The sequence below is a fragment of the Oryx dammah genome, unplaced genomic scaffold (genome assembly GCF_014754425.2).
Source record: "Oryx dammah isolate SB20612 unplaced genomic scaffold, SCBI_Odam_1.1 HiC_scaffold_13, whole genome shotgun sequence".
Taxonomy (NCBI): Eukaryota; Metazoa; Chordata; class Mammalia; order Artiodactyla; family Bovidae; genus Oryx; species Oryx dammah.
The window spans coordinates 29958176-29971310 of record NW_024070197.1 but is presented as its reverse complement, the minus strand read 5'-3'; the positions used below and the strand labels follow the sequence as shown (position 1 = coordinate 29971310).

At 58.3% G+C, this 13135-nt stretch overlaps 2 protein-coding genes across 7 annotated transcripts; both read left to right on the top strand.

The window, feature by feature from the left end:
* Positions 1-552: 552 nt before the first annotated feature.
* Positions 553-7157, top strand: E2F4 (E2F transcription factor 4). Of its 2 annotated transcripts, none has more exons than XM_040253379.1 (10): positions 553-730; positions 1150-1259; positions 1401-1562; positions 1888-1931; positions 2657-2718; positions 2936-3233; positions 3723-3914; positions 5830-5877; positions 6092-6136; positions 6239-7157. In XM_040253379.1, the coding sequence occupies exons 1-10, from the start codon at positions 596-598 to the stop codon at positions 6352-6354; spliced, it is 1212 nt and encodes a 403-aa protein (XP_040109313.1). In that variant the 5' UTR covers positions 553-595; the 3' UTR covers positions 6355-7157. The 2 variants fall into 2 exon arrangements, with proteins under 2 accessions (XP_040109313.1, XP_040109312.1); XM_040253378.1 differs by having other exon boundaries at positions 557-730; positions 3702-3914.
* Positions 7158-7347: 190 nt separating this feature from the next.
* On the top strand, positions 7348-11964 carry ELMO3 (engulfment and cell motility 3). 5 transcript variants are annotated; one of them, XM_040253374.1, is made up of 20 exons: positions 7349-7623; positions 7769-7809; positions 7910-7982; positions 8176-8226; positions 8418-8587; positions 8673-8772; positions 8878-9029; positions 9109-9187; positions 9315-9365; positions 9451-9573; positions 9663-9794; positions 9901-10002; positions 10133-10241; positions 10350-10486; positions 10587-10750; positions 10851-10963; positions 11061-11165; positions 11268-11350; positions 11424-11510; positions 11604-11964. In XM_040253374.1, exons 1-20 carry the CDS (start codon positions 7546-7548, stop codon positions 11814-11816), a joined length of 2163 nt encoding a protein of 720 aa, XP_040109308.1. In that variant the 5' UTR covers positions 7349-7545; the 3' UTR covers positions 11817-11964. The 5 variants fall into 5 exon arrangements, 4 of the variants coding, with proteins under 4 accessions (XP_040109308.1, XP_040109311.1, XP_040109309.1 ...); XM_040253377.1 differs by having other exon boundaries at positions 7350-7623; positions 11620-11964; XM_040253376.1 differs by having other exon boundaries at positions 7590-7623; positions 7769-7798.
* Positions 11965-13135: the final 1171 nt, after the last annotated feature.

Sequence of the window (13135 nt, the reverse complement as noted above, 5' to 3'; positions counted from 1 at the left end):
TGAGCACTGTAGTGTGGAGACAAGAGAAAGGTGAGGCTGGGATCAGGGGAAGAAAGTGGGGATGCAGACAGGTGAATAAGCTAGATGTAGTTAGTGCTTGCTGTTTGGCAGGAAGTGAAGGACAGGAATAGGGAGGGTAGGTCATCCCAAGAGAGTGGAGCAGTCTTTTAGGAGCAGGTTTGGGAAAACACATTGGGTTCATCAGGCAGCGGGGTCTCCTCTCCTGAGATGAGGGTTGGGGCACAGTTAGTGGAGTTGGGGCAGGTTTGCCAGCCAGGAAGGTTCCAGTGATTTCTCCTTACTACTCCTGGGGCTACCCAACGACTTCCTCCACATGCTTCCTCGACCACACCTGTCTTCCGGGATCCTGGGGTTATTTTCGTCCTCTTTGGCGGTTGGACATTTGTTGATGGTCCCTGAAGTTTTTCGGCGATGTCTGCTGAGAGGAATTGTGATGGACTCCCTGGAAGGGAACGAAGCGGAAGCGGAAGTAGCGAGGCTGGCGCCGGCGGCCGAGCAGCCAGGAACGGAAGCGGAAGTGGCGGCGGCGCCGGCCTGGCCTGGCCTGGCTGAGGGGAGGCGGCGGGCGGGCGCGATGGCGGAGGCCGGGCCACAGGCGCCGCCGCCCCCAGGCACCCCAAGCCGGCACGAGAAAAGCTTGGGACTTCTCACTACCAAGTTCGTGTCACTTCTGCAGGAAGCCAAGGACGGCGTGCTTGACCTCAAGCTGGTGCGGCCCGGGCTAAGGGGCGACAGGGGGATGGTGGACCAGGCCTGAGCCGGTAGAGGGAACCCCCGGGGCGGCCCAGCTGAGCCCTCAGAGCAGGCCGCCATACATGTGCTTCTCACAAGCGGGAGGCCGGGAGCTGTTTCATTCATTTGGCTAAGGCTGTTCATCGGATGTCAGCTTTGTGGCAGGCTTGGGGCTGCGGGTGGTAGTCCTCGTGGCCCTCTCCAGCAGGTGTGGGGAAAAGAGCATCGGAACATCAGCTCAGGCTTCGTCTGGCCTCTTCCCGCCCCACAGTCCTGAGCTGCTGTAGTGCCTGGGGAGGAGGGCTAGAATTCAGGCCACCCCCTTTTCAGACTACTCCAGGCCGAGTCCCCCGTGAGAGTGAGACTGAGCATTTTCCATTCTCTTCTCCCTGCCAGGCAGCTGACACCCTAGCTGTGCGCCAGAAGCGGCGGATATATGACATTACTAACGTGCTGGAAGGTATCGGGTTGATCGAGAAAAAATCCAAGAATAGCATCCAGTGGAAGTGAGTGGGGGCACCGGGGTCGGCAATGGGATCTCCTACCCAGAAGTGTCAGGAGTGTGGGGTGGAGGGTGGCAGAGAGAACAGGGTCCGTGGGACCCAGAGTGCCAGGTAGCCCCTCTCAGCTCTCCTTCCTGGATTTAGGGGTGTGGGTCCTGGCTGCAATACCCGGGAGATTGCGGACAAGCTGATTGAGCTCAAGGCAGAGATCGAGGAGCTGCAGCAGCGGGAGCAAGAACTAGACCAGCACAAGGTGTGGGTGCAGCAGAGCATCCGGAACGTCACAGAGGACGTGCAGAACAGCTGATATCCTCCTGTCGGCGGTCCTGGCTCCCGGGGAGTGGGCGATGGGCCCTCTAGTCCAGCTGGGTGTGCTCTGTGTCCCCTAGTCTCTGTCCCACTTGGGAGGATGGTCCTCCAGCTCCTGGCCAGGTTTCAGCCTCGGGTTCCCTCCTCGGAGCCTCTCCACCCACAGTCTTGGCCTGTGATCTCTCCCCCATGTAGACCCCAGGCCTCAGGGCTTCTCTTTGTGAGCGTGTATGTCAGACTTCCGCTGCAAAGCTGGGTCTTCGCTGTGTCAGTTATCTGTCACCATAGGCAGGGCATCAGCCATTCTCCTTAACCCCCACACCTTGGCCTACGTGACTCATGAGGACATCTGCAGATGCTTTGCTGGTGAGCAGAGCCTGGGTAGGGGGAAGTAGGGGTGGGACTGGGCTGAGCCACAGCCCTGAACAGTGGACTCTGTGCTTGAGAGATTTCCGTCTCTTAAGAGGGTTCCTGGGGCCTGCTCAAAGAAGAACCAGACAGGGTAAGTCCTGAATTTGAGGATCTCTGGGACCCTATGGAGGCTCATCATGCTGAGAGGGTACAGGAAGCCTGGACTGGGTCCCTGGGTCAGCCACCACCTGCATCGCCCCTAGGTTTGGTTTCTCAGGTGTGACAGAAGCATACGAGGGGAGAAAGTGTGTGTGCCTGTTCGTGTATGCTTGTGTGCAGGGGCCAGTGGTACCCACTTCCAACCTGTAGTTTAGTTGCACTGTAGGTATAGGAACTCTTCCTTGTCCATCTTGCATCTCCCAGGCTGGTTCTGGGGAAGAGCTGTTGGCCTTGGCCAGAACATCTTTGCCTAGGGAGCAGCCCCATCAATAGAATGAGGTGCCCATGGCCACTAATCTCTTGCTCCACGTGTCTGAACCCAGATTTTCTGGTTACTGACCTTTGGGTTCTTAGGAAAGAAAAGCTTTAGTTTTCTCCCCCAGCCTCGATAGGGAGTCAGTGAAGCCTACTGTCCAGCCTCTCCGGGACTATGACCTCCTTCCTTGTTCTGAGGGATAGGCACCCCATTCCCAGTTCAAATTGAGCCCATGGGTCTTGATCCATCCTCTTTGTCATCCTAGGAGACACCCTCCTTGCCATCCGGGCCCCGTCGGGCACCAGCCTGGAGGTGCCCATCCCAGAGGTGGGTGCTCAGCCCAGCCGGGTGGGGTGGATTGAGGGCGGGTACTGGCTGTGGAGCCCGATAAGTCCCGGGTGGGGCAGGTAAGGGGAGGCCTAGGGTTTGAAGTTATCTAGGAGAACGGGCAGTCCAGGGTGGGAGAGGATACTGGCCCTGGCCCAGGGTCAGGCAGGAGCCAAATCTGCTTTCAATTCCACCTGTCCTCCACCCCCACCTTCAGGGCCTCAACGGGCAGAAGAAGTACCAGATTCACCTGAAGAGTGTAAGCGGCCCCATTGAGGTGCTTCTGGTGAACAAGGAGGCATGGAGCTCACCACCTGTGGCGGTGCCTGTGCCCCCACCCGAAGACCTGCTCCAGAGCCCGCCTGCTGTCTCGACCCCTCCGCTTCTGCCCAAGCCTGCCCTGGCCCAGCCCCAGGATGCCTCACGCCCGAGCAGTCCCCAGGCAACCACCCCCAACCCTGTCCCCAGCAGCACTGAGGCCCAGGGGGTGGCTGGTCCAGCAGCTGAAATTACAGGTGAGGCACAGGGGGTATGTGGTAATGAGGCACTTTGGGGACCTGAGAAGCAATGTTTCTGTGTGACGAGATGAAATACTCAGAGTTGAATGAGACCCTGTAGGGGTTATACCCACCCACCCCCACCCCACTGGCCTCTCTCTGCTGGTGCAGCCAATGAGCCCTTTTTAACAGGGACATTGTGACTGTGTGAAGGGGCATTAGTGGTGGCAGTTTTCCACCAGGTGTGCCTGTGTCTCACCTGCCCTGGCACCCCTCTTGAAGTGTGGTTGTAGCAGTCATATCTGTGAGTCTCCTTCCTTTGGGCTTCATGCCCCATCTCCTTCAATGACTAATTTTCACATTACCTTTCTGGGAGGGTGAGCATGCCTAAGTCTCCTTGGGCCGAGGACAGAGCTATAGTCATCCTGGCTGTGGATTATAGCATAGCCAGATTCAATATCCTGCTTCGGGTCCCTGAGTGACCAGGTTTGGGGGATGTGGTTGCAGTGAGTGGAGGCCATGGAACCGAGAGCAAGGCCAGTGGTGAGCTTAGCTCCCTCCCGCTGGGCCTGGCAGCTCTGGACACCCGGCCACTGCAGTCCTCTGCCCTGTTGGACAGCAGCAGCAGCAGCAACAGCAGTTCATCTGGACCCAATCCTTCTACCTCCTTTGAGCCCATCAAGGCAGACCCCACAGGTGGTGAGTACTTGTACCCCTGGGAGTAGGGAGAACCCAGCCTCAGAAAGACCTAGTTCAATAGAATCAGGCTTGGAACTGAACTCTCCTACCTCCTCTGTCAAAGCTGGCCAGCCCCCTGCCATCAACTAGAGCTCTGCCAGCCAAGGCGAGAAGCCTGGCCTCTGGCTTGGTGCTGGTGCCCCTTTGTCCCCTTTCCTGGTCCTCTCTCAAGCCCTGCCTGCCACCCCTTGGACTCAGGTCTCATGAAGGCATGAGCGCTCTCCTAGGGAATGGGCTATGGTATGGCCCTCAGGCCCCAAAGTGGGGCAGTGAGTGTCTTAGGAGAAACAGTGTCATCTGGCTGGTGTCTTCTCGTCATCCTGTGACTTGAGTGTTTGCTTTTTCCGGGCTCATTCTCTTGGCCCTGAAGCACTGCGAAGTCTTTCATTAAATGACACTTCATCCCCTGTGTCCCCTTCTCTCGCCTTCCCTATTATCTCTGTGTTTAAACTCCTTGAAAAAGTCATCTCCATTCTATTCCATTTCCTGGTTCCCTGGTCAAGCTTCAGGTTGCAGCAGTCAGGACCCCAGCCCTAACTCCTCCACCCCATTCCATACTAGTGTTGCTCTTGATCAGTCACCCAGCCCTACCCAGCCAGCTTCAGTGGGTTTCTCAGTGATTTGCTCTAGTCCTCTCTTTCTCTGTGTTGATGCTCTTTTCCCTTTTTAGCATCCATAATGTCAGCTTTCGGCTCTTCTCTGTTAATTGATTTCTCCTTCTGACCTCTCCTTGGCATTTTTTTACATCTGGCTTCCCAGATCTCTGGCCCATGGCACACTTGTGGAGGGCCCCAGTTCTGGGTAGGTGAATACCACCCTTCGTCTTTCCTAGGTCTTTTGCCTGAACCTTACCTCTGTGTCCATGTGCCTTCTGCACATCCAGTGGACACTTCATTTCTATGTGTCCTCAACTGAAACTTGTTTTTCCACCTCTGTGCGTACCGACCTTTGGCCCTAGTCACCCAGACCTGACACCCTGGTGTCACTCAAGCTCTCTCCTCCTGCTCCCCATCCCACATCAGCTAAATGAATTCTCTCCCAGACATCCCCCATTGATGGCCTCATGTATCCTAACACTCAGGATCACTGCCACCACCTCTGTCCTAAGTTCTTCAACATTGTCGTCTTTACCCTGACTGATTCTGAAACACACCCTGACTGGCTTTTCTCTATTTACAAAAATTCTTTTAACAGCTCCCTAAGGTACACTGGATAAAACCAGAGCCCCTAAACCTGGCATATGAAATCCCTGCTGACCAGGCTCCAACACTTCTTCCGTTGCCCACATGTGTCCTCGTTGGACCTTTGTAGCCGCGTTGTCACCCTGTAGCACTATTCCCTACTTAAGAGTGTGTCCCTCTCCGCCAAGTGACCTGACCTGGGGTGTGGTCTCAGTGTGGCACAAGTAGGTGCTTAGCTAGGGCAGGAATGGACAGGACATCCTTTCATCACACAGGGCATCCTCCATCAGACAGGGTATACACTCTGAACCTAGAAATGAAAGCAGGGTGTGTTGTCCTTCTGCTGAACCGCTGAGTTGGAAGCACTGTACCAATAACTTAACAGTGGGCCTTTGGCGCAGAGGAATTCAGATCTGACACCCTGGTGTCACTCAAGCTCCCTTCTTCTGCTCCCCACTCCACATCAGCTAAATGAATTCTCTCCCAGATATTCCCCGTGGATGGCCTCATGTATCCTAACACTCAGGATCACTGCCACCATCTTTACTGACAGTGCCAGCTTGGCCTGATGTGGGGCCTACATCTCAGCTGTATGGCACCCCCTGGGTGGGTGGTATAGGATCTGGGGAAGCAAGGGCTAGAGTAGAACTGGGATGGACCTCTGTGCCCTTGATCATGGTTTTCTTGTCTTTCAGTTTTGGAGCTCCCCAAAGAGCTGTCAGAAATCTTTGATCCCACTCGAGGTAGGGCTGTGTTCCTCCATGGGGCTAGGGTAAGAGGCACAGCTCATTGGGTATTAGAGCTGTTTTCTTGCCCTTTTGAGGACCTCATGGTTGTGCCTGTTATCTGGGCAAAGGGTCAGAGTTCCTGGTGGGTGGCTTGGTGGTCCTCTTCATGAACTTTGGTGGGTGGAGAGAGGGGAGTCAGGATGTAACTGAGCTCTCCCTCTGTCCCCAGAATGCATGAGCTCAGAGCTCTTGGAGGAGCTGATGTCCTCAGAAGGTAGGTGGCCCAGCAAGGTGGGGGGTAAGTGTATGTGGGCAGAATTTGGGTGGCCGTGAGTGGGGCCTCGGCTGTGGGGCCTCAGCTGGTTGTTTTCTGCAGTGTTTGCACCCCTCCTCCGCCTTTCTCCGCCCCCTGGAGACCACGATTACATCTACAACCTGGATGAGAGTGAAGGTGTCTGTGACCTCTTTGATGTGCCTGTTCTCAACCTCTGACTGAGAGGAACATGCCCTTTGTGGCTGGGACGCAGACTGTCTGACCTGGGGGCTGCCTGGGGACCTCTGCCCACTCCTGCACAGCTTGAGAGCCGCAGATTTCTGGCTTCCCCAGCCTTCCCTCACTGCACAGTTCTGGCCCCAAGTCCTGCTTCTGCAGTCCACCTGTTCTGTGCTGGGAGAGCCGGGGAGACTGTAGCCCCCTCCACCGTGGAGCCAAAGTATTTGCCTCTCCTTTTGGGGGGCCTTACCCTACCTGGTATCCTCCTTGAGCCCTCCCAGAGTTCAGGTTCAGCTGCCACCCAGTGGCACAGAACCAAGGACCCTCCATCACCCTCACAGGGCCACTTGTCGATTCCCATTGCCCTGTACCTGCGGGGCCTTCCCCCTTCCAGGAGGAAGTCTGGGGTGGGGATGGGCACATGCCAGCACCACCCCTGGCCTCCTTAACTTCTCCTCATGCTGATCACAAACCTCCTCCTGGACTTCTCTTGTGCCCCCTCTTCTGCTGGGCCCTTGGTCCTGGGGACTTGTTGACATGGGGGTGCTAACAGGAAGGAATGGAGATTTCTAGCTAAGAATCTGGGCTGCTGAGTCCCTAAGGATTGGCCCAGCCTCCCTCTGCCCCATAGCCCCCCTCTTGTTTATTCATTTACCCTCATTTAGAGCCATTTGCAGAGATTTAGAAAGATTTGCAGTAACGGATGGATTCCTATATAAAGATTATTTTTATACTTTTTGCAACAAAAGGAAATTGTAATATTTGTACAGTGTCCAAGTGAATAAAGATCGTGCCTAAGGCTGTCTTTGATCTGGTTCTTTCAGGGCCCTTCCCTGGGACTGTGCTGGGTTGGTGGTGGAACTGGGCGGGTCAACTCTTGGAAAAGGAGGTGTGGCTGTGCTGACAGCCAGCCCTGCGCACCCCCACCTGCCGCACCTTGGGGCGGGGCGGGGCCTCCTTGTTGGGGCGGGGCGGGGCAGGCGCTCTCATATCCTCGGGACTCCAACCCGGAACTGGCCTTGGATCCGGCTCCCTAGGGAAGGCCGCGGCACCTTGTTGCGAGTGGGAGCCTGAGCCACGGGAGCCAAGCCTCGGGCTGAGGAACGCCTTCGTTGCCAGGGGCCCCAGGCCAGGTGTGCTCTCAACGGAGGTGGCACATCTGGAAAGTATAGAGCCCCCACGGCTAGACCATGGCGCCCCCGCGGAATGTGGTGAAGATCGCCGTCCAGATGCGTGACGCCATCCCGCAGCTCATCCAGTTGGACCAGGTCACTAGGCCTGGCTGGCCTCCATCCACCCCACCACCTACCTTCGGGTCGCCCCCTTCCCCTCAAATAGCCCACCCCACCCCTTCCCAGGCTCCTCCGCAACCTCTTCCCACTCCCATCACGTGAGTGACTCTTCCGCTTGTAGGCAAAACCCCTGGCTGCTGTGCTGAAGGAGGTGTGCGACGCGTGAGTGCGGGTCCGCACGGGCGCGAGGTGTAGGGGATGGGGCGGGGCAGGAGGGAGAGGGCGCCCCCTACCTGCCTCACGGAGCCTCTGCGGCCTGCAGGTGGAGCTTGCCTCACTCTGAGCGCTATGCCCTGCAGTTTGTGGATGGGCACCGGAGATACATCACCGAGAACGTGAGTCCCCCTCCCCTCTGCCCCACATTCCACCCTGTGGTCCCTCTAACTCTGGCTCCGACTCGCAGTCATCGTCCCACTCTCTGCAACCTGATCTTTTACTGACTCCCAAATCCTCCCTTCTTGACAGCCCCAACTAGCCAGTCCTCAGGGCCATTCTTGACTTCTTTCCGTTCTCTGCCATCTTTTCCAGAACCGCATGGAGATCAAGAATGGCAGCATCCTGTGCCTCAGCACGGCCCCAGTAATGCCCCTCCGACCCCGCCCTCCTTCCCTGCCCCTCTGCTGTGCCTGTTTTCTGCCCCTGGCGACTGGGGGCCCAGTCCCAGCTCCAACCTAGAAGTGCCCCACCTAGCGGACACCCGCCTCCCCACACCCCCAGTTCCCTCTCCTTACCTCCTCACCTGTGCTCTGCCCTTGCTCCCACCCCGCCAGGACCGCGAGGCGGAGCGGCTGTTGCGAGGGCTGCAGAGCGAAAGTCGTGAAGGGCGCCGGGAAGCCCTGCGGCACCTCCTACTGCTGGCCCCGGACCTGACCTTCGCCCGGGAGGTCATCAGCCGTGATGGGCTTCAGAGACTGGGCACCATCATTGAGGATGGGGACGAGTGAGCCCAGGGCTGTGGTGGGCAGGGGACACAGTGGGACCGCGGATCCTGGTCTGGCTCTGCTCAGCCTCCGATGTCCCTCCAGCCTAGGAGAGGTGCTGGCCCTCGCACTGAGGGCCTTCTTGGAGCTTATGGAGCACGGCGTGGTGTCCTGGGAGACACTCAGCATCCCCTTTGTTAGGAAGGTGGGTGGGCTTTTCTCCCCTGAGAAACGCGTGGAGGTGGTGGAGAGGTGTCAGGGCCTGGCCTTCCACAGTGATGAGGTGGTGACAGCCTCTGCTCCGCCAAAGGTGGTGTGCTACGTGAACATGAACCTGATGGATGCCTCTGTGCAGCCCTTGGCCCTGGGCTTGCTGGAGAACGTGACATTGAGCAGCCTTACCCTGGGCCAGCTGGTCAAGAGTGAGGTGCCACTAGACAGGCTGCTGGTGCACCTACAGGTGTAAGTGTCTGAGGTGGGCACTAGGGAGGAGAGGAGGCCTGGGCCCCGGATGGCCGGCTGAGCCCTCTTTTTGACCCAGGATGAACCAGCAGCTGCAAACCAAGGCCATGGCACTGCTGACAGCTTTGCTACAGGGGGCCACCCCTGCAGAACGTAAGGTGGGCATCAATCCAGTGACTGGATGGGGTGGGCAGAGCTGGTGGGTGCTGTGCTCAGAGCAGTGGGCCAAAAAGATGGGCGCTCATGGTGGGGCTAGATCACTCAAGCCCTCTTCCCACTCACCAGCACATGCTCGACTACCTGTGGCAGAAAAACCTTCGCCAGTTCATCTACAAGGTAGGAAGGACCAGGCCTGGCAGACCCCTCCCCACTCCTCTCCTTGGAAGCCCACGCTCACAGCTGTGGACTGGCTGTCCTTCAGAACATCATCCACAGTGCAGCGCCACTGGGCGATGAGATGGCTCACCACCTGTACGTACTTCAGGCCCTGATGCTGGGGCTGCTGGAGCCACGCATGCGGACACCACTGGACCCCTACAGTCAGGTAGGTGCCTTGAGCACGCAGAAGGCTGGGGCTGGCTGGAGTTTGGCTTTGAATATTCAGTCTTGCCACCGCTCCAACAATGACCCCAGGAGCAGCGGGAGCAGCTGCAGGCCCTGCGCCAAGCTGCCTTTGAGCCGGAGGGGGAGTCCATGGGCGCCGGGCTGAGCGCTGACCGTCGCCGTTCCCTGTGTGCCCGCGAGTTCCGCAAACTGGGCTTCTCTGTGAGTGACCCCTACCCAGCCCCCTTCCCCCTCCCTCCACCCAGGGCTGCTGCTATTGCTCCAGAGGGCTGGGACGTTCCTCAGCTGCCTCTCCCCTGCCCTCCAGAACAGCAACCCTGCCCAGGACTTGGAGCGCGTGCCTCCTGGCCTGCTGGCCCTGGACAACATGCTCTACTTCTCTAGACAGGCACCCAGTGCCTACAGCCGGGTCAGTGGTGGGGCGGGGTGGGGTATGGATGAATGGGGTACAGGGCACCACAGCACGGTCCCACTGTGTCCCCTGCCTCCCAGGGCTTAGTCATGACTCCCCAGCCCATCCTTTGCTCCCGCCTCCTCAGTTTGTGCTAGAGAACAGCAGCCGTGAGGACAAGCACGAGTGCCCCTTTGCGCGGAGCAGCATCCAGCTGACTGTGCTGCTGTGTGACCTGCTCCATGTTGGGGAGCCCTGTGAGTGGCGCTGGGCACAGCGTGTTCAGGAACGGGGGACGGAAGGGCAGAGAGGGCCAGGGGCAGCACACACTATCTCCCTGAGCCCCTCCTGCCCCCCCGCTCCAGGCTCCGAAACAGCCCAGGACTTTTCACCCATGTTCTTTGGCCAAGACCAGAGCTTCCATGAGCTCTTCTGTGTGAGCATCCAACTGGTGAATAAGACCTGGAAGGAGATGCGGGCCACTCAGGAGGACTTCGACAAGGTGCGGAGGGCAGCAGTGGGGAGACCTGGGCCAGGGCAGAGGTGGTTCTGGGGTTGGGGCCCGGAACTCAGGCCCTGAGCTAGGCTTGGGATGGCCCTAGGTCATGCAAGTGGTGCGGGAGCAGCTGGCCCGCACGCTGGCCCTGAAGCCCAGCTCTCTGGAGCTCTTCCGGACAAAGGTGAACGCACTCACCTACGGGGAAGTGCTGCGGCTTCGACAGACTGAGCGGCTACACCAGGAAGGCACGCTGGCCCCTCCAATTCTGTGAGTCATGGGGGTAGATCCCAGGCCTAGTGCCCAACTGCCCCGCTGTCTTGCCCAGGCCTGGCCGTCCAGCTCAGTGAGCCCCCTCCCCTGCACCCAGGGAGCTTCGGGAGAAACTGAAGCCGGAGCTCCTGGGCCTGATCCGACAGCAGCGTCTGCTCCGCCTCTGCGAGGGGACCCTCTTCCACAAGATCAGCAGCCGGCGTCGCCAGGGTCACTGTGTGGGCAGTGGTGGGGCTGGAGGGAGGCTGGACAGGGCTGGGGAGGCCCTCTCATTGCTCCCCCCCACCCCTGCTCTTTCCACCCACAGACAAGTTGTGGTTCTGCTGCCTGTCCCCCAACCACAAAGTGCTGCAGTACGGGGATGTGGAGGAGGGAGTAGGCCCGCCGACCCCTGAGAGCCTGCCTGAGCAGCGTGAGGAGGGCATGGGGGCGGGCAGATATCTGTGCTCCCCGGAGCTGCCCCACCCCGGGGCCACCAGGGGTCTCAGTGGTCAACCCAGCCTTTTTCCTGCAGTTCCTGTGGCTGACATCAGGGCACTGCTGACAGGCAAGGACTGCCCCCATGTCCGGGAGAAAGGCTCTGGGAAGCAGAACAAGGTGAGTGCAGTGGGTGCCAGGGCTGCTTCCCACCAGCCCCTGCTCAGCGCTCCTGGATCCCTTGCTTTTCCAGGATGTCTGGGAGTTAGCTTTCTCTGTCAGCTATGACCACGGGGAGGAGGAGGCATACCTCAACTTCATTGCCCCGTCCAAACGGGAGGTGAGTACCTGGGCAGGCTGAGCAGATGGGCAGGGGAACAGACGGGCAGGGGGAGAAATGGAGAGGCCCTCATGGAGCTGGCCCCATCCCCAGTTCCACCTGTGGACAGATGGGCTGAGCGCCCTGCTGGGGAATCCCATGGGCAGTGAGCAGACACGGCTGGACCTGGAGCAGCTGCTAACCATGGAGACCAAGCTGCGGCTGCTGGAGCTGGAGAATGTGCCCATCCCTGAGCAACCACCCCCCGTGCCCCCGCCCCCCACCAACTTCAACTTCTGCTATGACTGCAGCATTGCCGAACCTTGACAGTGAGGTTGGCCAAGGGCCACAGCTGCTGCCACTGTGGTGGCCACAAAGGGTGGAGGAGGAGAAGCACAGGCACCTTGACCAGCAGAGGCTGTGGCAGAAATAAAAGTCTGCTTGGCTCTTAGATGTGTGTCGAGCCAGCTCTGAACCTCGCAAGCTAAACCTGCCTTCCATCTTGGCTGGCAAGTGAGAGGGGGTGTCAGGCGAGGGCCACAGCTTGGGGCCATGAACCTGGCAACTCCAGTTGCGGGGCTGGTGTTCTGAAGGAGAGTGAGGACACGCTGGCCCTGTTGCCCTTCTCCAGAGTGAGTCTTCAGCCCACCCTCAGAGGGGGTGCCAACTGAGAGAGGTCTGGGGCAGCCAGCCAGATGAGGGAGAGATGGCAGGGTGGGAAGTATTTCCCCAATTTTAGCAGGGGCTAGTTTGGGAGCCATGTCTCCAGAAGGCTCTGGACAGTCTGAGCTTAGTTCTCCACCCTGCCTGGCCCTTCCCGTCTCCTCTTTGGGTCCTGAAGGCCTGCTTTCGAGAGACTTGAAGGGAGAGACATGAAGTTGGGTATGCTTTGTGCCGAAGGGCAAACTCAGGGTTCCGGTAGATGTCCACCAGGCCAGTGGGAGGATGTAGGCTGATTCCGACAAGATGGAATTCAGTGCAGGAAGCCTGCTTTCTGATTAAAACTCATCTGCAGCAGCATGGGTGGGGTGGGAGCCACAGATAGGCCAGCTGGAGGCAAAGCTCAGAGGCTGTGGTCATGGACCCCAAGTCTCTGAGGCAGAGAGGAGCACACCCACCCCCAGGCCCCACAGACAGGCTGGAAGCTGAGGGCCATCACCCTCTGATCTTCATGCCTCTCACTGCCTCTCCTTCCCAGTGCCTCCTCAAAATATCTTTAAGTGTTAACCATCACCACGTTGCCTAGAAACTGATGGTATGGCACCTCCCTTGAAGAATGTTCCGGGGGAGGTTGCTTCCCACCCCCTAGCTATGCTTCTTACTTGGGCATCTATGGCCCCACGTGCCCACCCCTGTATTCAGACTTCCCACCCCACTGAGAATAGTCCCTGTTGAGTTCAAGGTGAAAATGGAGCACCCAGATGCACTTACATCTCCTGATACCTTCAGTTCTTTCTCAATGTCTCCGGTCCCTTGTTCAGGCCACCATCATCTTGGCAAGAACCTCCCGACTTCCTGCTTCCTGTCTTGCCCCTCCAGCCTTCTCAATACCACCTACTCCAACTGCTTTCTCAAATAGGAAACTGACCTGATTACACACACACATCACCCACTCCTGTATTCTACTGTGTCTCCCTGTTGTCCAC